Below are 13516 nucleotides of genomic sequence, written 5' to 3'. Positions count from 1 at the left end.
AATGCCCTCCCCCTTTTATGGATCTCAGTCATGCCTGGCACTAATGTCTGGGCTTCCTAGTGATGTGCAGAACTTGAAATAGTGACTTGCTATCCCTGTGACTTCAGGCACTGGTATATATATGGCTGGTATGTGCCCTGTTGGGTGTGTGATTAGAAGACTACTCCAGAATGTGTGAGCTGTGGGTTCTTGTGTTTTGCTGCTGTTTTGCTGCCTGGCCTGTTCCTGGGCAAAGGTGAGCTCTGCCTTCTGACCAGCATCCCCCTTAGCAAGAGCAGAATCCTCCAGGCCTCCCATTGGACACAGAGGTGACTTTGGTTAGGGAGCTATCAGGGGATTACCAAGATTACCTTTCATTGCCTGGAACTCCAACTCCTGAACCCTTGCACTGGAGCAGTTTTGAGTGTTTTATCAAGATTGCCTCTTCTGAGCGAACTCCTGAATTGTGTGAATGCTGTGGCTGGAATGGTGTTGTTTCCTTCCATTCGTGTGCCCCCGGCAAACTGGAACGTGGTTCCAAGAGGGGACTCAAACCCACATCTGCAAGAGTTCCCTGGAGAATATTCCCTCCAGGGTACCTCCCAGTCACACCACAGTGCTTCTTCCACTGGAGGTTGCTTTTTCTCTTTGCTCTCTCCCTTGGTGTGTTTAACATCCCAGCGAGCACTGGTGGCCTGATTTCAGGGGGAAATTGATGCACAGGCATGTGCCAGTTTACTATCTCTTTGTGTCTTGTAAGGGAGGAAGCAGTGTGCTATTCTGTGTTTGGTGGCTTCCAATAAGGTGGCAGAGGGTGCTGGCCTGGTACAATTTCTCTGTTCTGCATCTTGTTAGGGGTGTTTCTTTCATATATTTTACTTCTGCAGAGTGGGCATAAATCCTGTTTAATGGTGTCAGTGCTGCACTTAGGGTTGGTCTGAGAGGTATTTATACTTTTATAAATATTCCAAATAGCAAGATTTTATATTCTATTCTCCCCAGGGTCAGTGGAGCATCCCTATTGTGTGGAACACAGACAGGAGGCTGCTGTAGTTGTCTTGTTTGTGGGCTTCCTAGAGGCACCTGATTAGCCACTGCGTGAACAGACTGCTGGACTTTAAGGGAAGGGCTGTGGCTCAGTGGTAGAGTATCTGCTTGGCATGCAGAAGGTCCCAGGTTCAATCCCCAGCATCTCTAGTTAAAGGGACTAGGCAGGTAGGTGATGTGAAAGACCTCTACCTGAGAGCCACTGCCAGTCTGAGTAGACAATACTGACTTTGATGGACTAAGGGTCTGATTCAGTATAAGGCAACTTCATGTGTTCGTGTGACTTGATGGACCTTGGTCTGATCCAGCATGGCTTTTCTTATGTTCTTAAGTTATAAATAACACATTTAAATAATGTATTTAAATCTGTTTATAGTTGATAGGAATTGTATATATTTCAGTTTTTTGTGGGTGCCATGGTGTCTGCCAACACTTTTTCTGGCACCCACCAAGTGTTTTTAGAAAGTGGGCAGGGCCAGACAGGGCTTTTACCCAGCAGAGCTCCTGATTGGCCTTGGAGACCCTGGAGAGCTGCTGCTGGCCAGTCTGAGTAGACAATACTGACTTTGAAGGACCAAGGGTCTGATTCAGTTTAAGGCAGCTTCATGTGTTCACATGAGATCTGATTCTCCGTGCAGATCTTTAAAAACTGCCACCACGGTTTGAACAATGATTATAAACTTTTTGTGGCGATTTTAGCAAATAGATTGAATATTGTATTAAATAAGATTATACATGAAGACCAAGCAGGAATCCTTCCAGGAAGATTGATTAGTCAGAATGTTGGAATAGTGTTAGATCTTTTAGAATATGCGGAATTTAATACTACACCTTTTGCAATGATATTTTTGGATGCAGAAAAAGCGTTTGATGATGTAAATTGGAAATTTATGAGAAAAGTATTAGAATACATGGATTTTGGAAAACAATTCAATTAGCTATTGGAAATATTTACACTTATCAAACTGCTAGGTTGTTGATTAATGGTGATTTAACATCACAATTTGAAATTCAAAAGGGTACTAGGCAAGGTTGCTCTTTTTCACCTTTATTGTTTATTATAACATTAGAAGTTCTATTGAGAAAGATTAGAAATAATATAGAAATTGTAGGCTATAAAATAGGGAGAAATCATTATAAGGTTAAAGCTTATGCGGATGATTTAGTTTGTTTTTTAACTAACCCTATTACTCATATTGTAGAATGGAACAAAATGGTTGAGGTTTATGGTAAGCTTGCAGGTTTTAAAATAAATAAAAATAAAACAAAAATATTGGTTAAGAATATCTCACTTCTGCAGCAGCAAGAATTATCAAAATGTACTGGTTTTATTATTGAACATAAAGTAAAATATTTGGGTATTTGGTTAACTTCAAATAATTTTAATTTATTTAAAAATAATTATATTAAAATTTGGCAGCAAATTAACATAGATTTGAAAAATTGGGAAAAAATACCTTTATTATTATGGGGTAGAATTTCGGTAATTAAAATGATGGTCCTACCTAAGATGCTTTTTTTATTCCAAAACTTACCAATTATTAAAGGAACTAAAATATTTAAAATTTGGAAAAAAGATATTTTAAACTTTTTGTGGAGTAAAGGAAAACATAGAATAACATATAATAATTTGATTCAACTAAGAGAAACAGGAGGCTTAGGGCTACCAGATTTAAAAATGTATTACGAGGCATCTTGTTTCGTTTGGTTAAAGACTTGGATTATGTTAGAGAATACTAAAATATTAGAATTAGAGGGTTATAATTTACATTTTGGTTGGCATGCATATTTGTGGTATAAGAAGGAAAAGGTAAATAAAGAATTCAATATTCATATTATTAGAGGCGGATTATTTCAAATTTGGAAAAAGTATAGAGGGATTTTACAAAAGAAGACTCCGGGATGGGTTAATCCAGTAGAAGCTCATATGAGAAGGGGAATACAGCTGAACTTAGATATGGATATGTATAGAAATATCATTGACTGGAAAGAGGGAAAATGGGTTTTAAAAAGTAGGGAAGAATTAGATATAAAGGATTAATTTTGTATTATAGGCTAAGAGTCATATTTAATAAAGATAATCAGCTTGGATTTAATAAAAATAAATCTGAATTAGAGAAAATATTAACAAAAGGAAATAAAGGATTGATAGATAGAATGTATAAATTATTAATTGTAACCAACTTAGAACAAGAAAGAATTAAACCAGTTATGATTAAATGGATGAAGGAGTTAGGATTTAATATTGATTTGGAAATATGGGAAAATTTATGGAAGAGAGAATTTAAATTTACCAATGAAATTAGAGAAAACCTATATAAAATGTTTTATAGATGGCATATAACCCCAGTGATGATATCTAAGATGAATAGAGGATATATGGGAATATGTTGGAAATGTGGAAAGGAAAGAGGAACATATATGCATGTATGGTGGTTATGTAAAAAAATTAAAAGATTTTGGGGAAAAATACTGACAGAAACAAATAATTTGATTAATGGTAGAGTAAAAAGGAAGCCAGCATTTTGTTTATTGGGAATTCCACCAAAAAATTTGAATGACCAAGATAGGGTCATCTGCCAATATAGTTTTGCTGCTGCAAGAATTGTGATAGCTAAAGTTTGGAAACAAGTGAATAAACCTTCAATTATTGACTGGAGAGAGAAATTATGGATGTATATGAGGATGGCCAAATTAACGGAATTCCTACATGGAAAAGATATGGAAGATTTTTAAAAAACATGGTTTAAGGCCGCCTCATATTGGGATAATTTGGCAAAAATGGACTTTACAGTATTAATTAACGAGTTATAGAAACTAGTTTTAATAACTTTATAATTTTTTTGTTACTAAGTGTTATAAAAACTGTTTAGACACTTCTTCGGAAGTCAGGTGAAGGGTCACTTTTTAGGTGGGTGGAGGGAAAAGAGGTATCTTCTTTAATTTTATAATATTGTATTCATGAATGTAATAATTAAGGTATATAGATACCCTTCTGTACTTTTTTGTATTTTCTTTTTTATATTTTTCTTTTTTATGGTTTGTTTTTTATTTCATTGTATTTGTTTGTTTTTATGTTTCATTATAAAAATTTAATAAAAATTTATTTTAAAAAAACTGCCACCACGGCACAAGGATCCTCACTGCTTGACTTTAAGTAAGCAGTGTGTACGCATGAAAATATTTTAAAACAATATGTTTATTTTAAAAGGCATCTTATTAAGCCAGCTTCTACCTGAAATGTTGAAGAGTTACTAGTAGAGTTTTTCTCCCTGACATTTTGTAGTTGGCTTTGCCTGCTGCTTCAACCCTGCCCTAACCTGGAAAAAAACACAGAAAAATAGTTTTGTTTTGTCCCATGGCTTCAGCAGTTCTGGAGATTTTACATTTCTACATGATACAAAAAGCACCACAAACTGAAATAGTGAGCAAAGGCAGAGCTGGGAGAGAGACAGAAGATGTAGCTTCTTATCAGGACAGGGAAGAATTGCCACAGCCTTACGCCTGATGAGGAATTGTCCCCTTTTTTCTTCTGCAGATTGCAAGAACCACCAAGCTTTTCTGGAAATGAAAACTGTGGAGGAATAAAAAGCAGCAAAATCACATCTGACATCTGCACTGCTGTACGCAGGTGGATTTGCCAGAAAGATCCCATTTTGTTATGATAGATGATAAAATTATTATATTTGCTAGGAACATAAAATCCCATGAGAATAATGTATCTATTTTCACCAAAATTCCTTGGTTTGAAATGCAAGAATCTGACCAACAATGCACATAATTTACATTCGTCATCTATTGAAATGTGGAACTGATGTTGTGACTCTCATGGCATTATGCTAGTGGCTGCCCAGGAAAGAGGAGACTTTGATCAGGGCTGGCAAAGGACAGGCCCCAAGCCAGGGTGGGCTAGGTGGCTTGGGTCATTCCACCACAACTGATGGCCTCCCTTGCACTGGCCCCAGACCACTTTGGATTCCAGTGCAAATTCCCTTGCCTGGGGGGCAGGAGATTCAAGTGTGTGCTATTATAGGATGTTTATGCATGGGTACTTTCACTCACATTCGCCCCCAGTCTGTCTCAGTTGTTCCTTGGAGTTATGCATGAGTTTTTCATCCATCAGAGATAACCTCGCAGCCAGCCCTCACAAATCCCGGCACTTCCCATTCCTCTGTTAACCTGATTCTTCCATCTCCCCTGAGCTCAGCCTGGGTAAAATCCCCTTGCATAAGGCAAAGCATGGGACACGGAGGCTTGGGGGAGTGACGTTTCTCTCACAGACCGCACTACAGGCAATTACAAAGCAGCATGTCGAGGGGCGGGCATTAAAATGCTTCTGGTTTCCTCAGAGTTCTTTCTGAGAAGAAGAAAGGATTTTAGAAATGAGGCTTGCCCCCCCCCCCTCGGTTCCTTTTAGAGAGCTCCATTTATTAAAATACTTTTTTTATGCAGCAATTGGGTTTCCGGGGGGGGGATGACTTTTCTCTCATAGTAAGCTCTACAGCCAATTACAAAGCACCATTTCAAGGGGCGGGGACTCAAATGCTTCTTGATTTGAGCTTGGAGACTGCTGGTGTATAGATTCCCAACAGGAAAGTGTGGGTCCAGTGAGCAACGAACCTTAGGTAAAACTCCCATGCATAAACGACCATAGACTCAGGGGCATCTGGGTGTTTCATGGCCTCTGCCTTTGCAAGGCAGTATCAGGTGCCATTACATTCTAAGGAAGCCCCTGGCTTTGTAGAGGCCATTGATCACCCAAGAAACCCAGTTAGTCACTCTGCATGTGCAGCAGCATTAGGAACAGCTGCATTTTGATATTGTATGTATGCCTCAATTTCTGGTTGTGTTGGGGCTATCTTGGTTAATGATGCACAATCCTGTTATTGGGTGGGCCCAATGAAAACTTCAGTTTAGGACGCCCTGCTCACATCAGATGCAATCCACGGTGCTTGGGGCCACAGCCCAACCTGAGATGTTGTCCATACCAATGAAACACGTGGATTCTGAGGATGTGTTTGAGGAAAAGAGAGCCAATCAACTACCTCTTCATTGGTCATATGACTGTGCTATCTACTTGGTGCCTGGAGCCCCGTTACCAGCAGGACACCTCTATCCATTGTCAGAGCCTGAGTTAACAGAACTTCAGGACATTCTAGCAAAAAATTTGCAAAGAGGGTTCATACATCAATCCACTTCTCCTACTTCAGCCCCTGTACTATTTATAAAAAAAAGAAAGGTGGGGGACTGAGGTTATGAAATGATTGAGTTTTAAATAAAATTTCTATTAAAGATTGGTACCCCTTACGTTTGGTTTCAGAACTTCTTGAATGCCTGTGGGGGCCAAAGGTGTACATAAAACTAGACCTTCATGGCGCCTATGATCTTGTGTGCATTTGGCAGGGAGATGAGTGGAAAACCACCTTTAGCTCTAGGTACAGTCAGTATGAGTACCTGGTAATGCCATTTGGGCTATGTAATGTATTAGCCATGTTCCAGAGATTTATGAATGAAGTCTCTAGCTCCTTCCCTTGCAGAGATATAAGCAAAAAGGCATTTTTTAAAAATGAAAGTTGGGAATTCAGAGAACCTGCTATTTGAATGCTCCAGCCACCTAGCGATTTTATTGCCATTTTTTTAAAAAAAGAAATCACTAATCTTCGGGGTGGGTAGGAGGAGACACCAATCATTCACATACTATTGAAAATGGCAACACTTAACACCAGCTCAGGAGTCATTTTCTTTAGCATTCTGTTCCCCAATTCTTCCACATGTGTGTTTGCCTCCCCCTCAATGTTCTATTGCTAAAATTGTCCTTTAAAACAAAAGACATGTGGGGGGGGGGGTTGTGCCTACCACTCCGTAGTGGTGACTGCTTCTGTTAATTGCTACTATTTGTTGGCAAAGTTTTGCATTCCATCTTATTTGAAATGGCTCTGGTTAATGTAGGGTCGTAAGCTTGTGCATATCGATAAACCCAAACCGGAAATAAACCCGAAATTAGCCATTTTGGTAAATTTCCAGTTCAGGTTTACTGAATGCACAAACCCTGGGGAGAAAGCTAAAGCCTAATAGGCAATTCTGGAAAAAGCCAAACAGGCTTCCCTGGGAGGTGGCGAGCTCTCCTTCCATGGAGGTTTTAAAGAAGAGGTTAGATAGCCATCTGTCAGCAATGCTGATTCCTTAGGCAGATGATGAGAGGGAGGGCATCTTGGGCATCTTCTGGTCACTGGTTGGGGTGGGGGAGGTAGTTGTGAATTTCCTGCATTGTGCAGGGGGTTGGACTTGTTGACCCTGGTGGTCCCTTCCAACTCTGATTCTATGAATTATTTGGCTTTTTGGGGTCCTGGGGGGCACTTTTCAAGGTAGAGCCCCCAAATTCACAGCGTAGCTTGAAGGGACTCTCCTTGCACGAACCTCAATGAACCTTCATAGAGAATCATTGTGGATCATTTTGTTGACCATTCTCTTCTCTGAGCCTTTCACATGTGCGCTGATCATCTAATCAGTAAACAGAGAATAGCCAGTGACAATTTTGGTGGAGAAGGAATTCTCTCTACCATTTCTACACAATAGCACTAGACTCCATGTGCAAAAAATAAAAAAGGGGGGTGGGTGCTGTGACACCATTGCTGATGCCATCACCATTGCTGATGCCATGTAAGCACCCTTGCTGGATAGTCCTGTTTGGCCATGTGCTGAAGAAATATGCCGACTCAACAGCAGAAGGGATTTAGAGGCAAGGGCATGAATGCGGAATAATTTTCCCAAGCCAATTTAAATGCTAGTAGATTGACTGCCAAAAAAATCAGGAGTAAGTTAAGAACTCTGGCATGAATACCATCTAGCCCAAATGGTTTGTTAGTTTGCAATTCGGCTATATGTTCTAGAACTTCCTCCCTTGTTACTGCTATTTGCCCAAGCTCCACATCCTCCCCTCCTGAAAACATCTGTTCAGGAACAGGTATCTGACAAGTATCTTTAGCAGTGTAGACAGATGAGAACGTTATCATCCTTTGGTACTCCTTTAATTCCATTGTCTTCCATAAATCCTAATGTATTTAAAGAAGCTGTGGATTCTGATCTAGAGAAACGGGTTCAATTCCCCACTCCTCCACATGAGGAGGCTAATCTGGTGAACTGGATTTGTTTCCCCACTCATACACATGAAGGTAGCTGGGTGACCTTGGGCTAGTTACACTTAGCCCCACCTACCTCACAGGGTGTCTGTTGTGGGGAGGGGAAGGGAAAGTGATTGTAAGCCCATTTGATTCTTCCGTTGGGAAAATGTGGGTTAGATCCTATTATTGTTAGATGGATCTGCAACTGGTTGACAGATCGTACCCAAAGAGTGCTAGTTAATGGTTCCTCGTCTACTTGGAGAGAAGTGACTAGTGGAGTTCCTCAGGGATCTGTGCTGGGCCCTGTGTTGTTCAACATCTTTATGAATGATTTGGATGAAGGAATAGAGGGGATGCTTATTAAATTTGCAGATGATACATTGGGAGGGGTAGCAAATACGGTAGAAGACAGAGCCAAGATGCAGGATGATCTTGACAGGCTGGAGAAATGGGCTAGAACTAATAAAATGCACTTCAACAAAGACAAATGTCTGTTTGCATTTCCTTTGTGCAAGTTTGTGTTAGTTTTTGTTTGCTTCATTTGGATAAGCCTTCCATTTTCTGAAGGAAGCCTTTTTCTATTAGTTTCCTTCACCCTGCTTGATAGCCATGCTGGTAACTTCTTAGACTTTGTACTATCTTTCCTGTCCTGTGGTATACATGATAACTGAGCCTCTAGTTTCAAGATTTTGAGTAACTCAAAAGCCTTTTCAAGCATTTTGACCCTCTTGAATGTTCCTTTCAGCTTTTTTTTTAAAACCAGATTTCTCATCTTAGAGGTTTTCTCTTTTGAAGTCAAATATAACTGTATTGAAGTTCCCTGGCACTTTAAAACCTATTGGAAATAGTGATTATGGTGGCATCAAATTTAATTTACATGTATGTGGTCCACATCTCACACTAGGTCCTGAGTAGCACCACTGAGAATTAAGTCCAGGGAAATTTCCCCTGTGATCAGTTCCATGACCAGCTGTTCTAGGGCACAGTCATTTAGGGTTAGTGTTTTTGCCATCGGCCGGAGGTTTTTGGGGCAGAGCTTGAGGAGGGTGGGGTTTGGGGAGGGTTGGGGATTCAATGCCATAGTCCAATTGCCAAAGGGGCCATTTACTCCAGGTAAACTTATCACTATTGGCTAGAGATCCATTGTAATAGCAGATCGCCAGTCACCACCTGGAGGTTGGCAACCCTATTTAAGGTATCTAGAAATTTTACCTCTTTGACACAACTGGAACATACATTTATCTTGTCAATATGAGGGTAGTTAAAGTTACAATTCCCTCTCCTTTAGATGCCTCCCTGAATTAGTTTTCCATCTCAAGGTGGGGAGGGGCTGTGTCTCAGTGGTTGAGCATCTGCTTGGCATGCAGAAGGTCCCAGGTTCAATCCCCAGCATCTCCAGTTAAAGGGACTAGGCAGGTAGGTGATGTGAAAGACCTCTGCCTGAGACCCTGGAGAGCCGCTGCTGGTCTGAGTAGACAATACTGACTTTGATTGACCAAGGGTCTGATTCAGTATAAGGCAGCTTCATGTATTCATGTGTTCAAGGTCATCCTGAGCATCCAATAGCACGTCCCCAGTATTAAATTACTTTCAGGGCCTGATTTCATCACCCACGGGGACTTTTGTCGACAGCAATAAGAGTATTAATGCATTGGAAAAAAGATAAGCTCCTAGCAAAGAGATCTGGTTCCATACAGTACAGTTTTTTATGTAAGAGGGGAAAGTATAGCATGCAGTCCAATGCGGGGGGGGGGGGGGGAGAGTTGGCTCAAAATAATTTGATAGAAAACTGGCAACTGTTTTGTCACATGAGGCTGACATCCTCCAGCTCACCTGCAAGGTTGTCAGCTGCAGTAAGCTAGGCAAGGGTCTGCCTTGCATGGCTCAGCAAAGGACCACACTGCACTGTCTGGGTCTGTTAGAATAGTTTTATTAATACCCTCGTGGTGAAGTTTCACTCACTTTGTTACCGAGTATCCAGGCCCTCCCCCTTGGCTGACCACCCCAAGGCATGCTGAAGCATAGTTTTGAATGTCTGGTATAATAACTGGCCCCTCCATTGGGACCTCATTCCCGTTCTTCCCCCATCCCACTCTAGCTCATACATGCCCAGTGGTATCCCTTCTCCAGCCAGAGCTGCAGGATCCATGATCCAGCCCCGCCCAATCATATGCGTATTGGACCATACCTGGCCCAATAGTCAGGCTGACTCGTGCCCCCTGACCCCGGCACTCTCCATCACTTCCCCCTTGTCATGCTATCCAGCGGCAGCCCCAAGGGCCCTGCCCCATTTAGACCCACCCAATCTGTCTGCCACATGTTTACATTGTAATTGAATAAGATTAAGCCAAAGGAAAATGCAAAAAATAAAACTTTGTACTGTATAGAATAGAAATTGTATTTATACCCCGCCCTCTCCCAGCGAATTGGGCTCAGGGCGGCTAACATCGTTATACATACATAACAATTAAAACAATGCTGAGTTAATACAGTTGTCCATAAATAAGGTAAAGGTCCCCTGTGCAAGCACTGGGTCATTCCTGACCCATGGCGTGATGTCACATCTCGAAATTTTCTAGGCAGCTTTGTTTACGGGGTGGTTTACCAGTGCCTTCCCCAGTCATCTTCCCTTTACCCCCAGCAAGTTGGGTCCTCATTTCACCGACCTCGGAAGGATGGAAGGCTGAGTCACCCTTGAGCCGGCTACCTGAAACCGACTTCTGTCGGGATCGAACTCAGGTCGTGAGCAGAGCTTTTGACTGCAGTACTGCACCTTGCCACTCTGCGCCTACTGTCATAAATGGCACCATATAAAATGAAGGGAAGGAGAAGGAGACCAGCTACAGATTGATACTGTTCCTCCCCTCAACCATAGGTCTCGCGGAACTTTTCTTTCTTGCAGGCCTTGCAGAATTGCACAGAGAGTTCCACTGAAGCGGGTCGTGCTGTTCAGATGATAGGCTCTTAGAATGTATCACTTACTGAAAAGTGAAGTTATCTTATTCAGCCAATCATCAAGTAAGCAGGACTCAACAACTTTACCTACTTTTAAAAAGCAAGTCTTTTTATTGAAGTACTTCTAGTAAAATATGTATAAATGCAGATTATCAAGTCTTTAACACTTCTATAAAAACTCTTGGCAAAGTACAATGTATGTATTTACAATGCATGAAGTAAAAGCAAGTCTTACATACTATTCAGTTTCAAATCCAACTTCTAAAATATAACAGTCAAATTATTCTGATTCAGTTCAAAGTATCTAATTCATAAAGTCTAGAGTAATGTATTTAAGCCATACATACCATTCAGCCTTTTTCTGAGAGCCTTTTGGAAGGTTCTGATTCTCTGGCTGTACTGTGGCTGTATTTATACTGTTTTAGACTCATTAAGAGTGAAGGGGCATTTTTATTCCCCCTTTCAGACAACATTTTTATCCATCAAGAGGGATACCTTTTATTCCTTCTATCAGATATCATGAGCAGTGCAGTAATGCCATAGTTACAGCTGCTCAGCTCCCCATGACCATATATGGGCTTCCTTTCCTTTCAGTCTATTTTGCTTAAAGTATAAACACTCATTTCTGAGTTTCATGATCACATTATATACTTAATTTTTATACCACTCTTTTCATTAGGACAATACGCATTAAATGAGACTACTTAGAAATCTGTAGCACAATATTTAACTATATAACTCATAAAACACAATTATTGCTTACATTGTCACTTTGTGACCATTTGGTCAGTAGCACATAGCCTTGAGCAAGGTTACAGAAAGCAAGGAAGCATATTACTCATATCCTTGATATGACTGCAGGAATCTTTAATGCCTTTAAGTTATAAAAAACAAAGTTTAAGCTATTAATGCACTCTCAGTACATTAAGATATCTTCAGTAGACCTTGAGGAGGGCAAAACTGTTCTGCCTTTGAGATTCAGCTGACAGCTGTCAGAAAAGGTGATTTTAGTTACATCTTTCTGACAGATAATGAAAGGTGCTCTGCTTTTCTCCCTCCAAGGACAAGACCAGAGTTAGTTAGTTAGTTAGCTCTTGAAAGAGCTGACCTTGAGAGAATTCTGTCAGCCTGTTCTAAGGACATTTGCATTACACAGGCTTTTCATTACACAAACCTCTGCAGCTTGTGGCTCAGTTTGCATGATGTGTTCAAGCTCTACAGGGAATTAATTCTGCACATGTACACAAAATACCATAATTATGTCAGAGACCGTGACACCACCAGGTATATAACTATGGAGATTTAAGGTGGTACCATGCAATTTTTGTGATAAATGGTTATAATGTATTTTATAGCAGATAAATTAAGCAATTTTTGAAAAATGTAATCATGCTTTATAATATGTACTATAGTTTTCTAGTGCATGGTCTAATTTTGTACTCCAGTTCCTACTGCATTGTTTGTTGTAGGTATTGTACTGTTTTTAATTGTATTGCATTGTTTTTAATTGTGCAATCCTACAGCTGTTACAGAACCATGAATACTGCAGATGCCAGCCCTTCTCACCCCCAATACATTGGATTAATTTTAATCAATTAGCGATGTGTTGACTGAATGTATCACTGAGTTAAAGTTCCAGTTTTAGTTTCCACGCCATGTAAGCAATAACCCTTCTCCTCTCCTCTTTCATTTTCACCACAAGGGGGCTTTGAAAACAGTCCATCTCATCTAAGGAGAAGGAAAGGAAGAATTAAGTAATACATATTGATGTCCAGGTGCTTGGGCTGGTTAACTGTCTTGTCTTTTGCTGGGGGCTAGGGACCATAGCTTGGTGATAAGAGAGACATTTATCCTCAGTCACTTTTATATCAGCATCACTTCCTGGAGTGCCAGACTGGGGACATCCACTCCAGATTTAATCCTTAGCACACTATTGGTAGGGTTGCCAACCTCCAGGTGGTGGCTTGAGATCTCCTGCTATTACAATTGATCTCTAGGCGACAGAGATCCCATGGAGAAACTGGTTCTCCCTTTAAATTAGCATGTCCTCTTTGGCAGAGCTTCTGGCTTATTTCAAGTATGTGGATCTCCCATCATATCTAGCTGCTGGGAGCTAGATATCAGCTCAGATAACTGAGCTGATATCACTATTTCTGGAGTCTGGACAGCGTTTGCAAGGAGAGCTGAATGGCATAAATTCTGGATTCGTCTTGGATTTTAAGATTCTGGGGGATATGATAGACATCTATATGAATAAACATACCTGTCTGTTTACTGGTCTGCTCATCCAATATTTATTGAGCACTGGATAAACATAAGTCTAGTCCCTCCTTCTCTGAAGAAGGCAGTGAAAGCTGCCCAGAACTTCCTATTGCTTAGGTCAGGGGCGGGGAACGTCAGGCCCGGGGGCCATT

General features: G+C 40.7%; 1 protein-coding gene across 1 annotated transcript in view; it reads left to right on the top strand.

Annotated features, from left to right (window-relative positions):
* The window catches only part of LOC130473796 (killer cell lectin-like receptor subfamily B member 1B allele B), a 49099-nt gene extending 44408 nt beyond the window's left edge, over positions 1-4691 (top strand). The window contains exon 6 of the mRNA XM_056845394.1: positions 4565-4691. Coding sequence (XP_056701372.1) covers positions 4565-4691 — 127 coding nt within the window. The remainder of the gene's footprint in view (positions 1-4564) is intronic.
* Positions 4692-13516: the final 8825 nt, after the last annotated feature.

Source organism: Euleptes europaea, chromosome 1 (genome assembly GCF_029931775.1).
Source record: "Euleptes europaea isolate rEulEur1 chromosome 1, rEulEur1.hap1, whole genome shotgun sequence".
Lineage (NCBI taxonomy): Eukaryota > Metazoa > Chordata > Lepidosauria > Squamata > Sphaerodactylidae > Euleptes > Euleptes europaea.
This window is presented reverse-complemented; position numbering and strand designations above follow the sequence as displayed.